Below are 23,826 nucleotides of genomic sequence, written 5' to 3'. Positions count from 1 at the left end.
AGCATATTTCCATTTAAACATTTCAGACGAGGCACTGCTGGACATTCAATGATCTACTCCCCCTCCCCCCCCCCCCCTTATAAGACACCAGCTACTCCTGGCTGTTGTGTGTGAATTACTGAGTAGAGTCCTGTAATTAAATGGCCGTCTTGCTGTACATGCTGGATATCTGTTCCTCAAAGACTCTGCGGATGTCGGCACGTCTACTTTTCAGGGTGGGTGTGAGGAGGCCGTTGGCGACGCTGAACGTCTCCGGATGCAAGTGAAGGTCTTTCACCTGAAAGGAGGGGAAAGACATGAAAGCAAAACCACAGTCACAGTCAGCATTGGTGGGTTTGTAGCCGGAACATTTGAAGTGTCGACAGTGATCGCTCACTTGTTCTAAGGACTTCAGCCCTGCTTCCTTTCCCACGGCTCTCATGTCCTCTAATACTGCATTCTTCACATCCTGTTGGAAGACACATTTTTAAAATCCATGCTCCAGTGATTATTTCAGAAATTAAATATTGACATCTGCCTTACAGGATTCTGGCACAGCTCCTCGTAGGACCCAATAAATCCCCGCTCTTTAGCCCAGTCAACAAACACCTCCACGTCAGGCACAACGATGCCTATGAGATAAGACTGGAACACAAGAGAGGAATCAAATATTTAACTCTTGCCTTGAGGCACATATTGTTAATAGATAAACTGAATAGGATTTGCATCGTATTAAAGCTGTACCTGTAAACTATCTCCGTGCACAAACACCTGGAGCACAGGAACACAGCGCATGTAGACGTTTTCTATCTTTTCTGGAGCGATGTATTCTCCCTGGGACAACTTGAAGATGTGCTTCTTTCTGTCCACGATGCATAGCGTCCCGTTCTGGCAGGGGAGAAATGATGTAAATGCCCATTTGCTCTCTTGTGATCATATCTGTCACCTGTCTTAACTTACTGGAAGCCACTGTCCCACGTCCCCACTGTGCAGCCAGCCGTCGCTGTCCAAGGCCTCAGCCGTCCTCTCTGGATCCCTCAGGTAGCCCCTGAACACACTGGGACCCCGGATGCAGATCTAACGCAGGATTCAGCCGTGAGAAGAGTCGGCAGGCATCAAAATCGTCTGGCAATGTGCAGAATGAAAAGTCCGACTCACCTCTCCTTCTCCGTTCTTAGCGTAGTATTTCATGTCGGGAATGTCCACCACCTTCACCATGGCGCAGGGTAAAGGAGCTCCAACGTGACCTGACACACACAAACACACAAGCTGAGGAGAGGCAGCACAGAAGCAACAAGCTACTGGGAAATCAGACGGTTTCTTACCTGCGGTCCAGTCCCCCGGCATAGAGAAGGTGCAGCCTGCGGTGCACTCTGTCTGACCGTAGCCCTCAAATATCAGGCAGCCCAGTGTGGCCCTGAGGAAGGAGAGCACCGTGGGGGAGATGGGTGCTGAAGCCGTCAGGGCAAACCGCAGATTTCCTCCTAAACTCGCCTGAAACAGAGGTAGTGGACCCAGTATTTGTTTTAAATCCTATTCTAACAATGATCACCGTTGGTCATATTTCCCATCTGCATCGACCACAACACGCCAGATACTTTCAGTCACTGTTTGTCTGTGTGCAGGCTTCTACAGTGAACTCCCACTAGGCCAATAGGCTCTGGGTAATTTTGGAACTCACTGCTGGAATAGTTGGAACAAATTAGTTGATACTTCCAGGGCAACTGGTGCCACTGTGTTAACTTCTACAAAACATAAATAGTGACAAATATTAGTAAAAATCTCAAATTAACAAAAGAGATGTTTTAGGGGTTGATACCACTTGTCCTCTTAACCATAGACTGTATATAGAGATGGACTCACACTATCCAGAAATTAAGCCAAAGCATCCATGATACAAACGCTGCCCTCTTGTGCACAGTAGTGATCAGAGGATCAAGCCACGATAGGGAGGTCCCAGCGATACACATGCTCGACCAATCCTGTGTCAGTCTGAACTGTCAATCATGACATTTCACCCCATTTTTATAGCGTCCAATAACAAATTAAAACCAATCTAACCAGAAAGACAAACACTGAAAAATACACCAGTGATAAGATCTACCTTCAATGAAACAAAAAACAACTGTGAGAAAAATTTGATGTATACTATGATTTTTCAGTTTGGTCTATGTCCGATCCAATGACACAAAGGAGGCAGCATTTATGTCATATACAGGAGCCAGCCACTAGGTGGCAATCAAGACGCTCTGGCTTTACTTTTGTGGAGCTGTCATATCCATCTTTATGTGTATAGTCAATGATTTCTAGTTAAGAGCCAATCATATAGCCTAATGTTCTACATCCTAATGTAACACAAAGGAAATATACATATACAGCAAAGGAACTGTTTAAAAAAAGCTTCCAGCGACTGACCTGGATCCTGTTGAACACCAGTTTGTCCCACAGACTGTTGTTACGTACGACCCCGCTGCTCAGCTCCGCCTGCTTCCTCCTCACAGCGTAGTGAAGCAAAGCCCGTCGCAGCGGAGAGGTCACTGAGCCCAGGATCTTTACACACATCAGTCAAAATGGAAATGAGCCGAAAATGAGCTTTAAAATATAATCTACAAGGAATTGTGCCCTCTAAGTGCCGTGTAAATGACAAGATCGGAAAACGTTAGCTGACCTTGTCGTAGATGCGGTTGAGTAATCGAGGCACGACAGGAAAGAAGGTGGGTTTAAGAGTTTTAATGTCGTCCATGAGGAGAGAAATGTCCCCTTGGTAGAATCCAACTCTGGCCCCGTGGCAGAACATAGAGACCTGGATCACAAATACATGTTCTTTTTGTCTTTTTTTTTTATCAATACAAAAACACACATTAGAAAACAAACTTCTGAGAAGAGGATCAAGTACCTGAATCATTCTCTCAAACATGTGGGCAAGCGGCAGGTACGAGATCGACACATCCTCCTGCTGGATCACAAACGAACCCTGAGAGAAAACGAGACATAAAATGAGCAAAGCACTAGGGAGCGATAAAGTTCAGGCGGCGGCAGCGGCGGCATACGGTGAAGCCTCGCAGGCAATCAAACATGCTGTATGGCTTTTTCAATAGCAGTTAGATAGCAGAATCTTTATACTGGGGCAATTAGTTAAAGTACCTCGCAGCGACAGGGGCAATCAAACACCCAATTAATCATACCATTAGACACAGCAGGGAGAGAGAGGGACAGCTCGGAGATACAGAGACACAAGCAGATGGGAAGTGGTGGAAGCTGTGAGGCTGTTCTCAATTAGACAAGGAGGTGGAAGAGTAGACAGACCTCCAGGATCTTAATGACAGAGGAAGTGTTGGAGGCGATGTTGCCGTGGGTGATCATGGCTCCCTTGGGCTTCCCTGGATAAATAAACAAGACATTATTGCAGTGCTCCGCACAGCAAAGGAAACTACAGCGGTGCCATAAAGAGCGGTTGTTAGTGGGCACTGAAGGACACTTCTCTAATGATGTGAGTGAAGGATAATTAGGGGAGAGACTCGGGAGATCAGACGATACCTGTGGTTCCACTGGTGAAGCAAACCACGGCCAGATCCTGGGGCTGGGGCGGCTACAGCAGGCAGCAATAAAATATGACAATATGACATCGGGCTTCCTCCACTCTTAATTTAAGCAATGTTTACAAGTGAGTGTTAATTATATCGTATGGGACAGGAGCAACAATAAAACTGTCAACATGGTATTTAGAGGGGGATCAGGTATTTACTGGAACCAGCTTGATGGGGTGATGTTCGCAGAACTCACCACAGGATCTTTGAGGTTCTGCCTTCCCAGCTCCTAGGATGTGGACAAAGTGGAGTTGATCATATCAATTTACATCAGCAGCATTGATTAAAGGGGAGACACTTCAATGAGTCTGCATTACAGGGACTCGGTACTTCCACCCTACTCACCATGAGCTGCTCCAGTTTCAAAACCTCCACCTCGCAGGCCTTCGCCCGCTCTACGAAGGCCTCGCTGAAACTGTTAAAGAGGACCAGGCAGGAGAGCTTGGGAGTCACGCCTTGCTCCTTGTTCTCTAACAGAGCGGCTGCCTTCTCCTCGCTGTCACAGATCACCAGGGTGATCTCCGCTGAGGACGCACCACGACACCACACACAGAGGAGATCCACTTTACACATCAGATGCAGGGGAAATCAAGTCTCACAGCAGCAGAAATACAAGAAATGATACATAAAGGTTATTAGAAAATAATAATAATAATAAAGTAGTACTATCTACTATATACAAATGAATAAAAAACTAAATCAAACATCTCTTAATACTATGTCCAGTAATTTTGGAAAGTAGGTGCATGTGCTCAAGAATTAAACTAAATATATTTCATAGTACTACCCCACTTACATTACTGTGTGCACCTAACAGATATAGTTATGTGTGGCTTTGCAAATTCAGATTTCACATTAAAGACATAGAACTAGAAACATTTGTGGATTTTATTCAGTTACCAAAAAAGAGTCTGTGAGATATTAGCAGTGTTACCAAAGAGAGAGATCCCCTTAACACAAATTGCAGACCTTAGTATGTTTGCCAATAATACAATCATATCATTATCAGACCCTTATGTCGAATAAATGTGGGGCTTGATATTCAACAGTTACATCTTACTGATAACAAGAAAGAAAGAACACAAATATTGCCAAATATGTAAAGTGTAAACCTACATGCATATCTTCTGTGCATTTTTACTAAATTAAAGTTTTACCAAACAGTATAATACTTTTAAGAATACTTGACCTGAACTAAAGAGTATTTTCTTTCTTTCCAACATGATGTATAGATATATATACTTTTCTCCTATATTTTCTTACATTATACTTTTTCTATACATTAATTAAACATCTGTATTTCCATTTGTTTACAAAACAAATAACTGATAGAAAAGGGCATTGAGGTGGTCTTGGACAATCTCCAATTGAAGGAGGCTGTGACACTACTAATGACACCTTTGTGAACTGGTCCTTTAAATAATAAGGAAATCTCATTATTATCATTGTATATTGATGTTAATTCCTACATGAAGGGTTAGGGTTTCCTCACCCAGGTGGAGTATGTGGACCATGGCCTCCAGCCCTAGAGTGTCATACAGAGGCACCACCGCCATGGAGTAAGTGTAGCAGGCCAGCTCTGCGATGATCCACTGTGACCAGCAGAGGGAGACAGAGCAGCACTGTTAGACTTCTTTCAACCACTTATGTATATTTGTGGAGTCACATATCCAAACATCAGAGACGTTTCTCCATAAGTGTATATATTACATGAATTTCATCTTAACTAAATAAACAAAACCATGTTCAACATAATAATAATAATAAAAAAAAGCACCACCCACAGTGTAGATCAATGTGATGGAGCAGAAACTCATGTTGCACTCTCAGTTTACACGACTGAGCGTGCAGCGACAAAAGTGGCCCTGCCTCATGGATATATTAAAAATGAATATGAGAGCAGACGTGTTCCAATATTAGCTGCCCTGGAGACCCACATTCACCAGCAGCTCTCTGAGCTCAATATGAATCAAGGCAAACACACTTTCAGGACACACGCAGACAAACACAAATCACATTTTAAATGTCATAACTCAATAGGAATAGTTGTGATCCTGGGGCTCCAAGAGACGAATCATCATTCACAAATCTCTATAGAGATGTGTGCGTATAAGAATATATTACGTTTTAGCTTGTTGACAGATAATTTTAAACCATAGGGCGGTTAAAGCTCACAGGAAACCAACCAGTGTGGGAACAAAGTGATGACTATGTACCTCTGGCCTGTTTTGTGCAAATAACCCGACAAACTGCTGTGGGTTCGGCTGACAGCCTTTAGCCAACAGCCCAGATCCCAGCACCTGCGCCCGCTCAGCCACCTGGAGGATCGGAGACAAACAGTAAAGAGTAACAGATCACACTGGACCGATGTGATGACTGGACCAGCAAAACACTAAAACATGTCAGACCTCAGTGTAGGAGATCCACTGGTAGGGCTGACCCGGTTTCCTGGAGCCAAGGCACGCACCATTTCCTGAAGGACCCAAGACAAAACACTAACACCAGTTAAAACCAAGGCCCAGTTCTGGCCTGACAGATGTTAATGTCAGGGCACATGGTGTAAATTTATGTATTTTTTCAGTTTTGGTTTTACGTCTAAGTCCTACATATTTCAATTGGATTGGATTTGGCTTCGTTGTTTACCCTTGAAACTCCAAAAGTGTTTTGTGGACTCAAACACTTCACCCACCCTCCATCAGCATAGTGTTGAGCAGTGGTGTATAAAGTACTTGAAAGCCATACTTGAGTAAAAGTACAGATATCTTACTTGAAAGTGACTCCGGTAAAAGTAAAAGTCACCCGTCAGAAAATGACTTGAGTGAAAGTCTTAGAGTCGCTCATATTAAATGTACTTAAGTATCAAAAGTATCTGGTGTTGAAATGTACTTAAGTATCAAAAGTAAGTAGAAGTAGAAAGTACAGATATTTGTGCTCAAATGTAGCGAGTAAAGGTAAAAAGTCATCAGGAAAATAAATACTCAAGGAAAGTACAGATATGTGAAAAATCAACTTAAGTACAGTTACAAAGTATTTCTACTTCGTTACTTCCCACCACTGGTGTTGAGTAGATAATGAGTGCATTTTCACTTTGGGTGATGTTGAGCCCCAGGTCTGAAGATTTATAGCATCGTGAAATTGTTTAACTCAGGACGTGTCCAGTGGAATTATATTGTAGTGTTTTATAATTGTAGCGCTGACACAACAAAGTAGTAGATTAAAAAAGGAAAAATGTAGAATTGTATTGTATAGATGTCATGTTAATCAATAGTTATTAACTGTTAATTAACTAGTTGTTAATTAAATCCTTGTAACACATATTATATCAGACTTTATGTGCAGTTTGGTGACTTTGAACTGAATTTGACCGTTTAACACGTGACAAGTTTATATTTGAAGATAAATCAGTATTTTAGTTTTTGGATGAAATGATGGCCTGTTGCTTAAAGTCGTACTAATTGTCCGCTTTGATCAGAAAACGTATCCCATTTGCATAAAGCCGAATTGATGTGTCCCAGCAGTGTCCAGCGTGGTCACCTGAGATCCTCAGGCCTCTCTGGAACATGTCGTAATACGTCCTGGTGTCATCGTAGTAAAACTCCAGCAGGGAGTCATCTTTAAGAAGAGCCGATCTCCTGCAGCTGGGATCTCCCTGCAACCAACACCTCTCTCATCAGACACGGTAAAAAAAACACTGTTATATTGATGAGGGACATTAACACTGACACTGGTGATTCAAGTGAGCGACCCCGACCCACTCACGTTCACAGCTACGGACTGGGCTTGTAGGTCACAGGGGGGACGCATGGGTCGAGGACGGGTCACCAGCCAGTACGCAGTGAGGGAGGCCAGCGCTCCCAGGCCCAGCAGAGAGGAGGGGGACAGAGACAGCGAGGACAGAGATAAGGAGGACAGAGGCAGAGATGGCAGAAGTCTCCAGAAGTCGTCCGCTTCAGAGCCTTTGAGTCCCGAGCTGGAGCGAAGTGACCCTAACCACTCCTGAAAATGCATAGCTGAGAGAAGAGGAGAGGGGGAAGAAACAGAATCACTCTGCAAGTTACTATAGATACTTCCTCTAACCATTGCATCCATCTACACCAGGGGTTTTCAACTGGTTTTGTCCCAGGGACCACCATTCTGACTAGAAAGTAATCCGTGGCCCACTGATGTGCCTCCGCACGCGCATGCCTGCATGTGTGTGTGTGTGTGTGTGCATGTGGATAGAAGGAATTTTTAACATTTGGTTTTCCATGTTGGTTTTATTTAAAAACCTCAAACATATCTAGAAAAATCTGAGTAAAAAAACAACAAAAACAGTTGATTTTCAGTGCTTAAGCATTGAAAACAAAATTAAAATGCAGTTTGTAGTCGTACTGCATCTTAGAACCATATGTACATCAATATACAGTAAAACGTTCATGACTTAAATGTACTGACATGTAGCTGACATGTTGAGAAAACGTTAAAGTAACGGTGATCAATAACAATCAACATAAACTGGGGCTACAACTGAAGAGGGAAGATGACAAAGTAATGCAGAATATGTCACAAATGATAATCATACAATATCACACAAACAATTGAGGCCTTAACCTCAGGATCACCAGCAGCAAATCCCACCTACTGCTAGTGTTGGGGGGGAGGCTGGTGGGTGAGTAGTATTTCTGTGTGTGTGTGTGTGTGTGTGTGTGTGTGTGTGTGTGTGTGTGTGTGTGTGTGTGTGTGTGTGTGTGTGTGTGTGTGTGTGTGTGTGTGTGTGTGTTTGTGTGTGTGTGTGTGTGTGTGTGTGTGTGTGTGTGTGTGTGTGTGTGAGAAGAGAGGGAAGACCTATCAGTGTGATATCTGGGCATGGTGAAGTCCACTCACCTTTACATTATTTTAGACATATTTTTCTAATTTTAGATATTTTTCACGATATTCAAGAGTAAAGGCCGGCGCATGCTTCTGCAACGGCGTCTATGGCTTTTCACGCAGTTGTGACGCAGGACTCGTTGTCATTCATGGTTTTCCAAGCGTTGCGCGTGTTGCCATGCAATTCCCCGCCAGAACACAGGCGGAGTAATGTTTTTTGTCGAAGTCGGCTCTTCTTCGTGTGTGGCACGAATACAGGACATAATTTCGGATCTCTTCTGCCAAGTGCTCTTCTATTTGGTCCATATTCGTTCCTCTAAATCTTCCTTGGTTTCCGCCGGTATTATCGGGCATGAACCGGAAATGTGACTCCGGAAATGATGTAGTTAGCAGACCAATCACAGCCCTTGCGGGCGGGTGACGCTTGCGGGGCTTTGCCTTCTAGTTAGAAAAATTGGCCGACGCACGTAAGCACGTAAGGGGCCCGGAAGGGCTCTTGCGCTTCCAGGCCCGTGAAAACGCAGAAGCATGCGCCAGCCTTAACCTGGAAATGTGTTTCGCGGACCCCCTGCAATGCCGTCACGGACCACCAGGGGGCCGCGGACCCCCGGTTGAAAACCCTTGATCTTAAAGCGACCCCTCTAGCCTCGAGCAATGTAAACTAGTTGCATACAATCTACCACAAACCCTTGAATGCAACAAAAACCAAAATAATAGTGTGATTCAAAGCATCCTAACATTTCTGAAACTATAAAATCTGGTTAGGAGACTGGATCCTACTGGGTCACAGGCTTGGCACCATGGGCACACAAAGAGAGAGAGAGAGAGAGAAAAGGCCTGAGCTGTATACAGGACAGGAGGGGGGAGGGTGGGGTGAGACACCAGGAAGTAATAATGATTGGCTTAAAAGAAACAGGCACCGAGGTTACTCTGAGGCATGTTGTGCCACTCTCTCTCTCATCCAACGGGGCGGGAGAGAGACCGGGGTCGGTACAGTGGAGAATCGAGGGGTTGGTGATGAGATAGGGTGAGGGGGACGACCACGGGGGGGGGCATAGTCTTTATTGTTCATATCCAAAACTGAATGACAGAGGGACCCAGGAGGAGAGGCAGTGTGAGGACGACTTATGGCCCCAAAACAAACTTCCACTGTGTTTAAAAAGTAAAAAACTTCAACCTCAAACTGCTCATCCCCCCCCCCCCCCTGACAAACCACTTCATCTTCCCTCGGCCAAAGAATTCCCCTCATTGAATAAATCTCCCCTTTCCCACATCCCCTCCCCTCCCCAAAAAACCCTCAACCTCTCACCCACTTTCTCCCCCCTCCCCGCCCCGGGTGCCCAATAGAAGAGGGGATAAAGAGTGGTATCGCTCTCCTCCCTCTTCTCTACCCCGGCTGCTTCCCTTCCCTGCCTGGGCAGAGAGATGCCGCACTGCCCTTGAAGACTGATGCCACAAACCTCAGAGGGTTTCAAGCATCGATATTTGTGAGTTAAAGCTGCTCAGTCGCCACTTTACAGCTGCAGGTGTAACAAAGCAGCGGCTGATCCCCTCCAGCTGAATAAAGGGAAAGCAAAAGAGCTCTATGAAATGTGTCATCCCAAAAAAATAAAAAAGTGACAGTCTGCTGTGAACAGAGCTTCCTGTAGTCTCTCTCCACCCGCTCCCTCCTCTCTCACTCCCATTCATAAAGCCTATTGTCAAGGCCCAGACAGGGACCATTGTGCTCCCAGCTTTTACTCCCTGGAAAACATGAGACAAAAGACGATGGCACTCACACACACATGTGATGAGACACTGAAGGGAAATACACTCTCTCTGCTGAGGGAGAGACAAACCTGAATGCCCTGGCCTTTATCACCTGGATTTCTACTGATGGGAATTTATCGCAGGAGCCGTGACAGAGACGTGTTAGAGAGGGATCACGCAGCATCAAGTGGAGCAGATTACATTTGTGTTCGGTGCAAATGATTAAAACATGGAGATGAACGGACATCCTGCCATGCAGCGCGCAGAACATGCAGCAGAATGCAGGTTCACAGGGAGACAGCAGGCGTTTAACCGATCGCCTGAGGCCGCCTGCAAGTCTGTGCACATTTACTGCTGCTGACAGGCAGCGACAGAGCTGAGACGATATTCAGAGCTACAGTGTAGTATGTTATGTAAAAAAAAACAAAAGAGCAACACACAGGGACATGGAATGGGCGAAAACAGAAACCAAAAACTGGTTCTGGGGAAGAGCTGGCTTGAATGAAACTGGCAAACTGTATTTCAGTCAATGATGGATTAAAATGCAACAGGTAAAAATTAATAATTTTTAAATGGGAGGTTGAAAAATGTGTGTTTAAATGTACATTTTGAAGGTATTAATAGTCAAAGAACAACCATGTTTGCCAGTGCTATATTATAAAATGTATAAAAGTAGCTTCATCATAAGCTTCTTTATGTTTCTGGTGAAGTTGAATGATTCAGAAATTTAAAAAAAGGAGCAGGTGAAGAGACGGGATCAGAAAAGAGGAAAGTAAACTCAGTTTCTCTTTTGAAACGCCTGGCAGCCAGACTCTGTTCAAGTTTAAAATGATTTTTTAAAGATTTTCAGTCAAACATGAAACGAGCAGTCAAGGCTCCTTTTAACAAATATGTGCAGAATGTTTTTTCCCCTCTTCTCACATACAGACAGTAAAGGGCTGAAATGTACTGGAAGAGAGCCACTGCTGGGTTTGCCATCTACCTGTTAAAACCAAGAATATAGATTCAGCAACAGAATGAGAGAAGACTGTACAGTAGCCTTCAGAACTAGGGGCAGCAATGCTGGGGAACGTTTTCCCCTCTGACCTAGAAAACTACGGGAGGTAACTTGAAGAGGGGGGGTGGGAGGCAGCTTTTTGTACCCACACCAGCACCACCAGTAGCAGCAGTAGCAGCAGCAGCAGCAATGAACCCTGCACACTTTCCATGTGCCTAGAGTGGTGATTGGTCCGATCTGGGGGAGATGGGGAGAGAGGGGACACGTGACCCCGGCAGGGCAGAGGGGGGGGGGGAAACCAGAAACAGGAGAAGAGAATGAAGCTCAGGGGTGTTTTCTGGCTGTGATTCCCCAACGAAGCGTGAAGAACACATACACACACTGGTCACAATGGTGTTGTTCTTGTCCAGGAGGAAGGAGGTGAAGAATAAATGAGAGAGACCTGGCATCCTGCACGTAGAGAACACCTTGGCTCTCCACAAGGCGATCATGAGTCAGGGTTCTCACAGACAATGATATATTTGTGCATTTCGGGTTTCTGCAGCATCACGGGTCCAAACGTGACTGTGCAAAGGTAATCCTCCTCCAGTGTTCGGCTCCCATGGCACCACACCTCATGGCTGCACTTTTGAATCAGTGAGTGTGTTTGTGCACCAGTGCTTGCACGACTGGCCACACACAGGCCTCAGCTGCCACACTGTGCCGCGGAGCTGTCAGACTCTCACATGGGATCTGGAGATACCAGAGAAGTTGGCATTCAGCCGTGTGGGCAATTTGAAACAGGTTGTGTTTTATTGCCCCAGAATGAAATATCAAGACATGTAGAAAATGCACAAACAAACAACATAAAGCAGGACGAGAGTAATTGTGCAGGATTGTGATTTTAACTGAAATAATGTCAGAAAACCTTCCTTTCAGGGCTGAAGGACTTTCCAACCATAATTACTGTAACCTCAGTTTGGATCAGGGACAACATACCACAGCTATGTGCTTCACTTGACAGTTACTCACTAGTGCATGCCAGGTTATTTAAGTACACTGCCATAGCATCTGTAAAACTCAAGCTGTCTGCAACAAGATGTATCTGCAAACTCTACAGGAGGAGAAAAGCTGCAGGAGTTAAGCATGAGTTAAAGCTTCAGATGAGCAAATGAAAACTGCAAAACAAATACTCATGAATAAACTGTTACTAATCACTGCGTGTGTCTCTTCACTGGGTCTGTTTGTGATCCAGTGATGGAGAGTGAAGGTGTAAAACTACAAACTGCGGTTAGTTACCAGACTCACGGTTTGTCCTCAGACTCTCAGCTCCCAGCGCTGCAGTCCAACTTTCCTCTGCTCAGGATCACAAAGTCTTCACAGTCGAGAGGAAAAGAGAGAAAACAAACCAATACAGTAGGAAAAGAGAGAGAGATTGATAGAGACTCACCTAAGAAAAACAAAGACCTCCAACTTTATCTTAGATTGCGATCCCCAATTACAACTTCAGCTGCAGCTCCATCGAGATCCGTGCACGGGTCAAGCTAGAGTTAGTATACATCCATATCCTGTCGGTATTTTCAGAATAATCTACCACTAATGGCAGCATTGTGCCTCGCCGAGATTAATAATTGTAGACGTGTAAAAATAAATGCATAAGTAAAAGATTAAATGTAGAAAAAAACATAAATAACCGAATGATGTAGAAAAATGTAAATACGTGTATAAATAAACAAATACATGAAGACAAATATAAATAAATACCTACATAAATTAATAAATTTCTAAATAACTGAATATATATATAAATATATAAATGTAGAAATGTTTAAATAAATATACAAGTAAATGAATAATTATATGAATGTATTAACACATTTGTAAGTAAATAAATGGTTATAAATAGATGATATTCATGTATTTATGTATTAAATCATTTCTGCTTAAATTGAATTCAAGATTAATGGAATCAATAATGATGATAATCTATTTTTTGTTATTCCATTGGTACTTTACATTACATGTTATTCTTCTCAGAATCTTTTTTTCAAAACTATTTTATTTTGGAGGTAAACCCACATGATTTCTGGGACTTTCTGTAGCTTGATGGCTTTTCTGCAGGACGAAGCTGACTCAGACGTCATTTGTAAATTACATGCAAGCATTTGGGAGAAAGATCAAACCCTGACAGGGTAATTGTACAATAACAATAGAGTGAAAAGTGACAATGAGGCTGCAGCTTTGAGAGGAAAACAAAGACGGTCTCGTGTAGATTATCAGTTTATTGAGATACATTCAACAGCGGTGACATCACTGAACGACTGTGTTTATAAATCTATAGAGGTTCTACATCAAAAGCAACAGTTTCAGCTCCACACAGCCAACAGCAGGGTCATTTATCAAACAGCAACACAAACCGATACTGTGGAAAAATGTTCTTGTCTGAAAATATAATGAATTCTTGATGGGGAGTAATGAATTATTCATGAGGACTAAACCTGTGAGTGATGAGGAATTGTCTGAATGATTTTTTTTCACCCTGATTGTTCACAGCTCACACAGCGTCAGAAATCATCCCAGTTTGTGTGCAGCTCGGCAGCGTCCACAGTGTAATCCCCACAGACGCTGCTGTCAGAAGGATGCTTCACCTGAAGGACAAGAAAAAAGTCAACAAAAGAATCTGGGCCTTTTCTCACTATTTTATCTCAAAACAACAATAAGCCAAACACAAAGCGTCTTACTTTGGGAATAACTGGGGCTCTTAATGTGTTTTTACAAAGTCCTTCCCAGTCAAATCCTTCAAACCACCTGAATGAAACAAGAACAACAGAGCGTCACAACCTATCCGAGCGTGTTGTTTCCAAGCTCAGGCCTCAGTGCTGTGTTTTTCTCCAGTGTAATAAATCTGTGGCCTCACTTGTGCTTGTGGATGTCCTTGGCCCCGTTTCCGAGACTGCCCAGTCTCTCAGAGGGGCTGCTCCTTGGTGACGGAGGGCGGAAAACAGAACACACAGATATATAAACTTTGAATTAATAATCAGATTCAGTCTTTTCAAAAGATGGTGTCGCTGCAAAGGTCGGCTCCAATACACCTGCACCCTCTCTTAATGTGCTGCTGCTGTCTGCCTGTGTGCGTGTCTGGTCTGGAAGGGAGGAAATGTATTAATATATTGATGTAGCCAGAGAAATATATATCCTATAGATATGCTATAAAAGTATTTTGATAGAGATAGGCTTTATATAGCTAAATAGATATGATAAGTAGATATAGATAGGTAGATAGGAAGGCAGGTAAGTAGGTAAGTAGGTAGATAGGTAGGTAGGTAGGTTGGTGGGTAGATAGGTAGGTTGGTTGGTTGGTGGGTAGGTCGGTAGGTAGGTAGGTGGGTAGGTAGGTAGGTAGATAGTTAGGTAGGTAGGTAGGTAGGTAGGTAGGTAGGTAGGTAGGTAGGTAGGTAGGTAGGTAGGTAGGTAGGTAGGTAGGTAGGTAGGTAGGTGGGTAGATAGGTAGGTAGGTAGGTAGGTAGGTTGGTGGGTAGGTCGGTAGGTAGGTAGGTAGGTAGGTAGGTAGGTAGGTAGGTAGGTAGGTAGGTAGGTAGGTAGATAGTTAGGTAGGTAGGTAGGTAGGTAGGTAGGTAGGTGGGTAGGTAGGTAGATAGTTAGGTAGATAGTTAGGTCGGTAAGTAGGTAGGTGGGTAGGTAGGTAAGTAGGTAGATAGTTAGGTCGGTAGGTAGGTAGGTAGGTAGGTAGGTAGGTAGGTGGGTAGGTAGGTAGGTGGGTAGGTAGATAGGTAGGTAGGTAGGTAGGTAGGTAGGTAGGTAGGTAGGTAGGTAGGTAGGTAGGTAGGTAGGTAGGTAGGTAGGTAGGTAAGTAGGTAGGTAAGTAGGTAGATAGGTAGGTAGGTAGGTAGGTAGGTAGGTAGGTAGGTAGGTAGGTAGGTAGGTAGGTAGGTAGGTAGGTAGGTTGGTAGGTAGGTAGGTAGTTAGATAAGTAGGTAGGTAGGTAGGTAAGTAGGTAGATAGGTAGGTAGGTAGGTAGGTAGGTAGGTAGGTAGGTAGGTAGGTAGGTAGGTAGGTAGGTAGGTAGGTTGGTGGGTAGATAGGTCGGTAGGTAGGTGGGTGGGTAGGTAGGTAGGTAGGTAGGTAGGTAGGTAGGTAGGTAGGTAGGTAGGTAGGTAGGTAGGTAGGTAGGTAGGTAGATAAGTAGGAAGGTAGGTAGGTAAGTAGGTAGATAGGTAGGTAGGTAGGTAGGTTGGTGGGTAGGTAGGTAGGTTGGTGGGTAGGTAGGTAGGTAAGTAGGTAGGTAGGTAGGTAGGTAGGTAGGTAGGTAGGTAGGTAGGTAGGTAGGTAGGTAGGTAGGTAGGTAGGTAGGTTGGTGGGTAGATAGGTCGGTAGGTAGGTGGGTAGGTAGGTAGGTAGATAGTTAGGTCGGTAAGTAGGTAGGTGGGTAGGTAGGTAAGTAGGTAGATAGTTAGGTCGGTAGGTAGGTAGGTGGGTAGGTAGGTAGGTGGGTAGGTAGGTAGGTAGGTAGGTATGTAGGTAGGTAGGTAGGTAGGTAGGTAGGTAGGTAGGTAGGTAGGTAGGTAGGTAGGTAGGTAGGTAGGTTGGTGGGTAGATAGGTCGGTAGGTAGGTGGGTAGGTAGGTAGGTAGATAGTTAGGTCGGTAAGTAGGTAGGTGGGTAGGTAGGTAGGTAGGTAGGTAGGTAGGTAGGTAGGTAAGTAGGTAGGTAAGTAGGTAGATAGGTAGGTAGGTAGGTAGGTAGGTAGGTAGGTAGGTAGGTAGGTAGGTAGGTAGGTAGGTAGGTAGGTAGGTAGGTAGGTAGGTAGTTAGATAAGTAGGTAGGTAGGTAGGTAAGTAGGTAAGTAGGTAGATAGGTAGGTAGGTAGGTAGGTAGGTTGGTGGGTAGGTAGGTAAGTAGGTAGATAGGTAGGTAGGTAGGTAGGTAGGTAGGTAGGTAGGTAGGTAGGTAGGTAGGTAGGTAGGTAGGTAGGTAGGTAGGTAGGTAGGTAGGTAGGTAGGTAGGTACGTTGGTGGGTAGATAGGTCGGTAGGTAGGTGGGTGGGTAGGTAGGTTCATTATTAACATTCACATAATAATTCATGCTTTAGTCACCTGCAAAGTTTCTTTATGAGACTGGAGGCACTTGTGCTGATGTTCTTGGGGAAGTTGATCTGATCGATGCCGCCAATTGTTGCAGTGAGAATCTTCATTGTGTCAGAGCCACTGAACGGGAGCCTGGAGAGAGAGAAAAAAAATATATAACTGTCACAATCACTTTAATTTGCAACTCAACAGATGAGCTGAAAAACTCCTGCCGGCCTGCACAGTGGTCTAAAACTCACCCACCACTCAGCAGCTCAAACACAAAGATGCCCAGGGACCAGAAGTCTGCAGACAGACTGTGGCCTCTGTTCAGGATGATTTCAGGCGCCATGTAGCCCAGTGAGCCACAGAACGTCCAGGTTCTCTTACCCACCTCCACCTGCTTCACACATCTGGAGCCAACCTGCAAAATGCACACATCAGTACAGATAGCTTTAGTTAAAATGACAATAATCAATCAATATTTTAAAACAGAGTAAACAAATTACGAATGGTGTGGCACCAGTTTGGCATAACCGTGCTGGTCCAGCACAACATTTTCAGGCTTGACGTCTCTATAGATGACTCCTCTGCAGTGGAGAAAGGTCAAGGCCTCCACAACACAAGCTGTGTAGAACCTGGTGCTGCACTCGTCCAAACATCCTCTGAAACAGTGTGAAGGAGGGCTGATTTAAACAAATATGTGATGCAACACATCAAACCCCGGTTAAAGGCTTCAAATGAAAGCTATGATTATAAATATTTTATCAGAGTGATGACAAAACGTGTCTCGAATTGTTATTTCTTGATATTCAAAAATACTTACTTATCTGTGAGCAGACTGAATAAATCCCCTCCAAGACAAGCCTCTGTCAACATGTACAGACACTCAGCGTCTCTGAAGGTTTTATGTAGCCTGTAATCAACAAGTTATAATATTTGTAATCATCAATATATTATATAGTATAGTATTGTTTAAAAAACTTGTGTGTTAGATAAGTATTGTCAGACACCTGACAATGAATGGACAGTTAGTGTCCATGAGGATGCGCCCCTCTCTCAGGATGTGCTCACGTTGGCCGCTGTCGAGAATCAGCTTCTTCTTCAGGACCCTCATGGCATAAAGACAGTTGATGTCGCTCTTTAGTTGTACCTGACGGAGGTGAAAGTCAATAGATTACATTACAGAAACACTGACCCTCCTGTGGGATCACAGTGTCGCACGGGTTAATATCAACTCTCACCAGGTCTACGTGACCAAACTCCTCAGCTGCTAGAGTGCGAAGGATGTGGAAATCACTTAAGGTGGAGGATGAGAGGAGGCTGTCATCCTCGTCTGACCTGCCCACAAGGGAAACTGGGGTGAGATGATATCTTGGGTTTTCTATATGTGCTGATAAAATGTATTTCTTGTACGAATCAGTAGCGTAATTCTTCTCACTCGACTTTGGAGTCACGTCTCTGCTGCATTTCGTCACTGCAGCCTAACGCCAACCCGTCGATGATGTCTTTAAAGCTCCTGAAACACAGAAGCAGTTGAATATTCTACACATCTCTGGATATATGACAAACAAAAGGGTAAATATTATTACCTCTGCCAGGGAGGTTATATTTTTGTCTGCATTTGTTTGTTGGTGGGTGGGGGATGAACCAAGGAAGAACCCATTTAATTTTGGTGTGGATCCAGTCAATTTTGTACCACTTTCTTTAACATAGCGAGATAAATGGTCTTTTCAATCTTTTCATTGATTTCTGAGAGAATAATTTATGGCTTTGATCAAAACTGGACTGATAATTATTAGCGTGTGTTATTTGGTGCAACTAAATATCCTGATCTAGTGAATTGAAATGTGGTTTCATGTTGAGCCTTGGAGAAGGTGTGTAGGTAGTTTTGTGAACACAAACCAGCCACTTACTGTCTGTTTATTACCAGGCAGGTAACTGGACCTGCAGCAACCACACTCACAGTGTGAACTTCTGCTCTAAAGACATTAAAACATAATGTCATCAATGCAAAGCACAAACTTAAAAAGAGAATGTATTAATATCATATTAATATATATATACATCAGTTTTCTAAAAGCTGGTGAAAACTATACATACTTTTCTTTGCAGCATCTTTTTAAAGTCTATCATTTCTTTCCTCTTACCCCCACAGAGCTTTTTCTCCAAACCACTTTCTCTCAGAGAGTTTAGAATGGATCGTGTGCTCCTCGTGCCCCGGCTTCTTTTCAGTCACTTTCACCTGCCAAATCCAAAGGAGAAGTAATGGAAAACGAAGCCTGATGGTGGAGAGCAATGCAGAAAAGTACCAAAAGTCAATTATTGCCATCATAAAGCAATTTCTAAGGCTGTCCTGGCTTTTTCACCTCCACACTACAAATTTATAATTTCTGAAAAGCCTTATTTTATCATTCAGCAAAGAGCATAAAGCTTTACCTGGCCTTTGCTGATGATATAAAAGGTGTCTCCTGTGGCCCCTTGTTGAGTGATGTAGTCTCCTTCTGTGTAGAGCGTCTGTGGAGCACAAATGACAGTGAGGAGCGAGAACAACAGTGGAGAGCCATTTAAAAAGAGCATGAAAAGAAAAAACAACCACATCTCTTCCACACACACAGAGATGACGGATGGTAACAATGAAGGATTCATTCTGGAGCTATCAATGCACCTGCTTGTTAACTGATGCAACGCAAAGGAAGCCGAGAATAGAAAATGCAGAGGGACGGCCTGTAAGCAATCATGTTTACACAAGCTCCTTCCGTCTGCGCACATAATCTGTCGACTGGCGTCTGTTAGAAGAGCGAGCGACGGGCACACAATAGCGATGCTTCAGATTTTAGGAACTTAATCTGTACCTCCTCCATGAGATCACACATTTTCATGATGACATTCTCTGGCAACGACTGGAGGAAGGGAACGCTGCAGACACACAGAGACACACTCAGATATATCATCCACTGTGACAGGCCTGCTAACGGTTAGATTTTCCACATTTTCTAGGTGCTTAATCATAACAGAAAAATATATTGGAGAGTTGATATGAAAGATGAAAGGGTAAATATGCCTTATTCTATTCTATAGAGTTAAATATGTTAAAGGGATAGATCACCATAAAATGAAAATTCGCTCATTGACTACTCACGACTATGCCAGTCATATGCCGGGATTCAAATCTGCTATTATCCTCCTTCGGATCCGCATTCGTGCGTGAATCAAGGAGGTAATTTCGCCTTAAAACATGGTGTAAATGTAACCATTTCATGTCGAATATGAATGCCGAGGCTTAGGGACACTTGGATGACACCACATGAGCAGCATTTTATGCTTTTTTTGTCTGTTGTTATTATACGTTTGAAGAATTGGTCACCATTTACATCAGTTGCATTGGATTTGGCTGTAACGCTGTTTACCCCTGAGACTCCAAAAGGGATTTGGGGACTCAAACACTTAACCCACCCCTTCATCAGCATAGTGATGAGTAGATAATGAGTGAATTTTTCTTTAATGTTATGTTAATTAACCTTAATATGAAACTTTCTTGCTGCTATTATTATTTTTTATTACACTTTTTTTTATATACTTTGACTGAAGAGAGAAGCCTCTTAAAATGCCATGGTAGCTAATATAATGGCAATAAAGATCTTTGAATCTTGAATATTAAGGACAGTGTAAAAGGCCTTCAATGCAGCATGGTGACCTCTGAACAATGTGACCTCCTGGTGATGTGTTGAAGACATTAGAATAGAAAGCAACTCTCTGGGCCTGTCTCATGTCCTATCTTCACCTGCTAAGCAGCTCAATGGTGTGAGACAGGCTGTTGAGACCACTCTGCATGAGGACAGTCTGGTAGCTCTTGCAGTCCAGCACCCACAGCCTGCTGTCCGTCAGTGCTGCAGATCACACGACACAGACACAGACATTGGGTTAAGGTTGTGTCAGTGACACCGGAGCTCAGGTGGAGGCGTAATCGAGAAGCAGGTATTGAAACAGCTGAAAGTGACACACATAGTCTGTGATGGATGTGGGTGTGCCCTGCAGGATCATGAGGTACAGTCTGGAGAGCAGATGGTATGCATTATAAAAAAAAAAGACAGAATAAATTAAGTGTGAGCTTATTGTCCTTCGAAAAGATTTTTAATATAAATCTAATCTGCTTTCCTCAGCCTTAATCAACCTCTCTCTACATAATAGAGCTTGAGAGAGTTGTAAATTAATTATGACCCATATTGATTGATTCACTAAAGCTTCCTAGAAATCAAAAGAGATGTCCCCTAGACGGTCTAATTAGATCCAGGGTCTGAGAAAAAGGTGCAGCTTTGATATCTCCGTTCGCCCATTTAGATTTACCCATCGGTTTTCACTTCAGCACCACATGATGCACATTTCAAGGCGACTGCTTGTTTCATGTGTCTCTGAATCAATCCTTTGCAGAGTACAATTCTCAAATGTCTCACAGTAGGAGTTTCTGACATTTTCTTCAGAACCTGCACAGCCTGATCAGGACGCCGTGTTTTCATCTGCACCTTCATCTCAGTGACAATAAACGAGACCAAACGCCTTATTGATGGTCTCACATGGCAACAATGGAGGGAGAAAAAAGTCATTTCAGGTCAGGAGGGAGATAAACACAGTGGGGCCCTGAACAGAGGCAAAGGGAAAGGCTGACAGAAATGGGCATGGAGCGAAGGACAACAGAGAGCAGACATGAGCTGAGCATTGTTACCAGAGAACAAACATGAAATTGAAACGGCCTCCTGGTTGCAAGATAAAGAAAGCAGCACAAAGGGAATGTGATGCTAAGGGAGCAAACAAGAGCTTTTTTTCAATTTAGACTGATTCTGGTTGTTTCCAGTCTCTACTTGTGAAACCAGGTCAGATGCGATGGCTGAAAAAGGTTTTCCCACAGGACTCTGTGATCAGACACTGAAAGGAGATGGTAGAGCACTTTCTATTTTCTGTGGGGACTATGTACAATTTTTACACCATGTATGTGGGACAAGTTATGAGAAGAGAGAACTGAATGCAAACTATTTTCAAACATTACTTGTAAACGTGGGAGTGAAAATTCAGTTAATGCATGCTGGATTGCAGGGAGGACGTGTGGCATTCCAACGACAGCGTTAGCGCAGGAAAGCAGAAAATGTTTTAATTCCCCACATCTCCGAGAAAAAAACATTTGAAGCTGTGCTGTTGTCTAAGATATCAAAAGGTCTGGTTTTAAATTCAGCCGACGTCTTCTGTCCTAAGACGACTGCCAGAAATCCGCCTGCTTCTGATCGACTCTCAAACAAGAATTATTCATGTGCCAAACAATTCAAGAGTAATCACAGTGAAACTCCACCGGAGTTGTTTTGGAGTGACAGTGACTCCTGCATGCAAAAGTATAGAAATCAGGAAGCCAAAACCAAACCGCTTTGGTACCTGAGGCAGAGTAGGTGTGTGTGCAGTTGTAGAGCAGAGCCAGCTCTCCAAACACATCCTCCGGCTCCATTGTTTGCAGCCTCTCTCCGTCTTTTGTCACCTCCATGCTCCCTTCTGTCAATAAACACACAGTCATTGAGCAAACAGCGTGTACACAACACGTACGACTGTTACATGCCCGTGTTAACGTGTCAGAGAACAAAGAGGACTGTCGAGAGCTGTCCGCGATGCCCTGCACAAACAACAGATTATGAAATCATCCCTTGACATTTCGACACAAGGCATAAATGAATTGTGAGGCGGGCGTGTAAAAGCAGGTAAACAAAAGATATGATCAAATCCAATGTTTCATCTGAGCACCTGTCAACTCACTGAGGTGTTAATGATGTTGACAGAAGGGTGAGGTGTGCTGCAGTTTGATTAATGGTATCTGGTGTAAGAAAGAAATGATTCACCTTCTAAAACGTAAGCCTGGGTCCCGGCGGTTCCCTCCTGAAAGACACAGCAGCCTTGATTGATGATGGTTGGATACATGCAGGCGATGACGGCCACGATTTCTCCTTCGTCAAGGTTCTTCAACAAGTCGCTTTTCAAAAACGCTGCCTGAATCAGCCTGTGGGACCTGAGGGGATGGAAGGTGGCATGCTTGAGGTCACATTCAAGTCATATTCGGCGACATGAGCAAGAGTGTTTGAAAATGATTAGAAATATTGTATTTATTCAGAGTCTGAGAGACGCGGTCGGGTGAAGCCTTGAACATTTGTGAGGCAGATTTGTTCAGTGCAAGCCGGTGGGGGCTGAGGGAACGCTGTGTGTGCTCTTACGCCTGGCTTTTGTCACAGCTGCTTCTATGTGAAGCCATGGCCAGATTCCCCGGCTCCAGACTGAAGGGCTCAGAAATTACTGTCATCCTTTTAGCTCCGTCCTCGAATTGAGCTGAGCAAACTAATGGGGGAAATAAAACACAGGGTTAGGGGCCTGTGCTGCCTGTTTGGGGCGAGTCCAAATGTGACACATTGAAGCAGCATGTACCTGCACTGGCTGCAGAGGCTCCTGGGAGGGAGACGGTGGCTCTGTGGCGATCCAGCTCGTCCTGGAGTCGGCGAATAAGTTCATCCTTGGTGTCCAGCTCCAGCTCTAACTCGTCTATCAGCGTGTCCCTCTGGCGAAGCTCCTCGATCTTTAGTTGCAGGGCAAACTGGAGGTCCCGCAGTGTCCCCATTTCCTGCAAATACCAAATGTCAAAACACATAAAAACACACACACACACATCCACATAGTGTACATACACAGAGAGAGTGAGATTTCTGCATTAGTATAATTTGCATTGATTCCCCCTGTTGCGGCAATTTCAGATGATCCAAAGCTTGATACTTCTCAAATGAATGTGCATCTTTTTCCCTGTGGTTACTGACAATAATATTGACAATAATTAATATATTGATTCACCAAAATTATAAATAACATATCAGGGGAATCAGTAATGACCAAAGGCTCCATTAAGAATAATTCAATAGCATAGACAGAAGAGTATGCTGCATGCGTATCTAAGTAGAAAGATAACGATGTAGATATATAAAGATATTGACATATCAATGAATAGATTAATATAGAAAGATATAATAGATAGATAGATAGACAGACAGACAGACAGCTAGACAGACAGACGGATAGATAGATAGAGTATTATTTTACAGATTTGTCTTTTCCTCTTTCTCTCCCACATCTTAAATGAAAATAGAGATCACCGACACTTTTCATACTCACGGGAAAATAAGGGACACGAAACTAGAAGTGCTCTGGCAGATTAATACAATAAAAACACTCTCTGATTTGAAATAAATAAGGTCACTATAAACTCTAAATTGAATGCCACACACTTTAAGTCCCAACGGAAATACAATATTGATTTTGTTTTTCCACTTTGGGTCAGAGGCGCGCCCGCAGCCACACGTCTTTTTAATGGATAAATGAAAAAATGATCAAATCTGACAAAAGAAAATGAGTCATGTTAAAACATCTGTGTTTACAAACAGTCCTGCAGATTATAACACCACACACACACACACACACACACACGCACACACAGATCACTCACCACTTGCAGTGTGTTGTGGAAGTCTTTGTGCGGACTTGTGCTGATCAGGTCGAGCTGCTGTGTGTCCACTGTCCAGTCGACAGGT

General features: G+C 43.6%; 2 protein-coding genes across 3 annotated transcripts; both read right to left on the bottom strand.

Annotated features, from left to right (window-relative positions):
* Window positions 1-51: 51 nt before the first annotated feature.
* Window positions 52-12,663, bottom strand: acsl2 (acyl-CoA synthetase long chain family member 2). Of its 2 annotated transcripts, none has more exons than XM_061072109.1 (20): window positions 12,590-12,663; window positions 7,326-7,576; window positions 7,101-7,215; window positions 5,975-6,039; window positions 5,783-5,884; window positions 5,059-5,158; window positions 3,912-4,090; window positions 3,763-3,795; window positions 3,517-3,568; window positions 3,286-3,359; window positions 2,876-2,953; window positions 2,648-2,782; window positions 2,395-2,529; window positions 1,305-1,473; window positions 1,138-1,226; window positions 940-1,056; window positions 724-867; window positions 523-624; window positions 377-448; window positions 52-277 (listed from the first exon to the last, which is right to left on the bottom strand). In XM_061072109.1, exons 2-20 carry the CDS (start codon window positions 7,572-7,574, stop codon window positions 137-139), a joined length of 2,151 nt encoding a protein of 716 aa, XP_060928092.1. In that variant the 5' UTR covers window positions 7,575-7,576; window positions 12,590-12,663; the 3' UTR covers window positions 52-136. The 2 variants fall into 2 exon arrangements, with proteins under 2 accessions (XP_060928092.1, XP_060928093.1); XM_061072110.1 differs by lacking the exon at window positions 12,590-12,663 and adding an exon at window positions 9,195-9,217.
* A 1,040-nt stretch (window positions 12,664-13,703) lies between these two features.
* prkg1l (protein kinase cGMP-dependent 1, like) lies at window positions 13,704-22,865 on the bottom strand. Its single transcript, XM_061072068.1, has 19 exons — window positions 22,676-22,865; window positions 22,468-22,588; window positions 22,099-22,265; window positions 21,644-21,757; window positions 20,007-20,112; window positions 19,078-19,141; window positions 18,662-18,739; window positions 18,373-18,467; window positions 18,139-18,204; window positions 17,664-17,741; window positions 17,467-17,563; window positions 17,236-17,375; window positions 17,049-17,138; window positions 16,746-16,887; window positions 16,483-16,646; window positions 16,253-16,375; window positions 14,057-14,119; window positions 13,881-13,947; window positions 13,704-13,787 (listed from the first exon to the last, which is right to left on the bottom strand). Exons 1-19 carry the CDS (start codon window positions 22,863-22,865, stop codon window positions 13,704-13,706), a joined length of 2,049 nt encoding a protein of 682 aa, XP_060928051.1.
* Window positions 22,866-23,826: the final 961 nt, after the last annotated feature.

This window comes from Limanda limanda, chromosome 5 (assembly GCF_963576545.1).
Source record: "Limanda limanda chromosome 5, fLimLim1.1, whole genome shotgun sequence".
NCBI lineage: Eukaryota > Metazoa > Chordata > Actinopteri > Pleuronectiformes > Pleuronectidae > Limanda > Limanda limanda.
The sequence above is the reverse complement of the archived record's forward strand: the minus strand, read 5'-3'. Positions and strand labels throughout refer to the sequence as shown.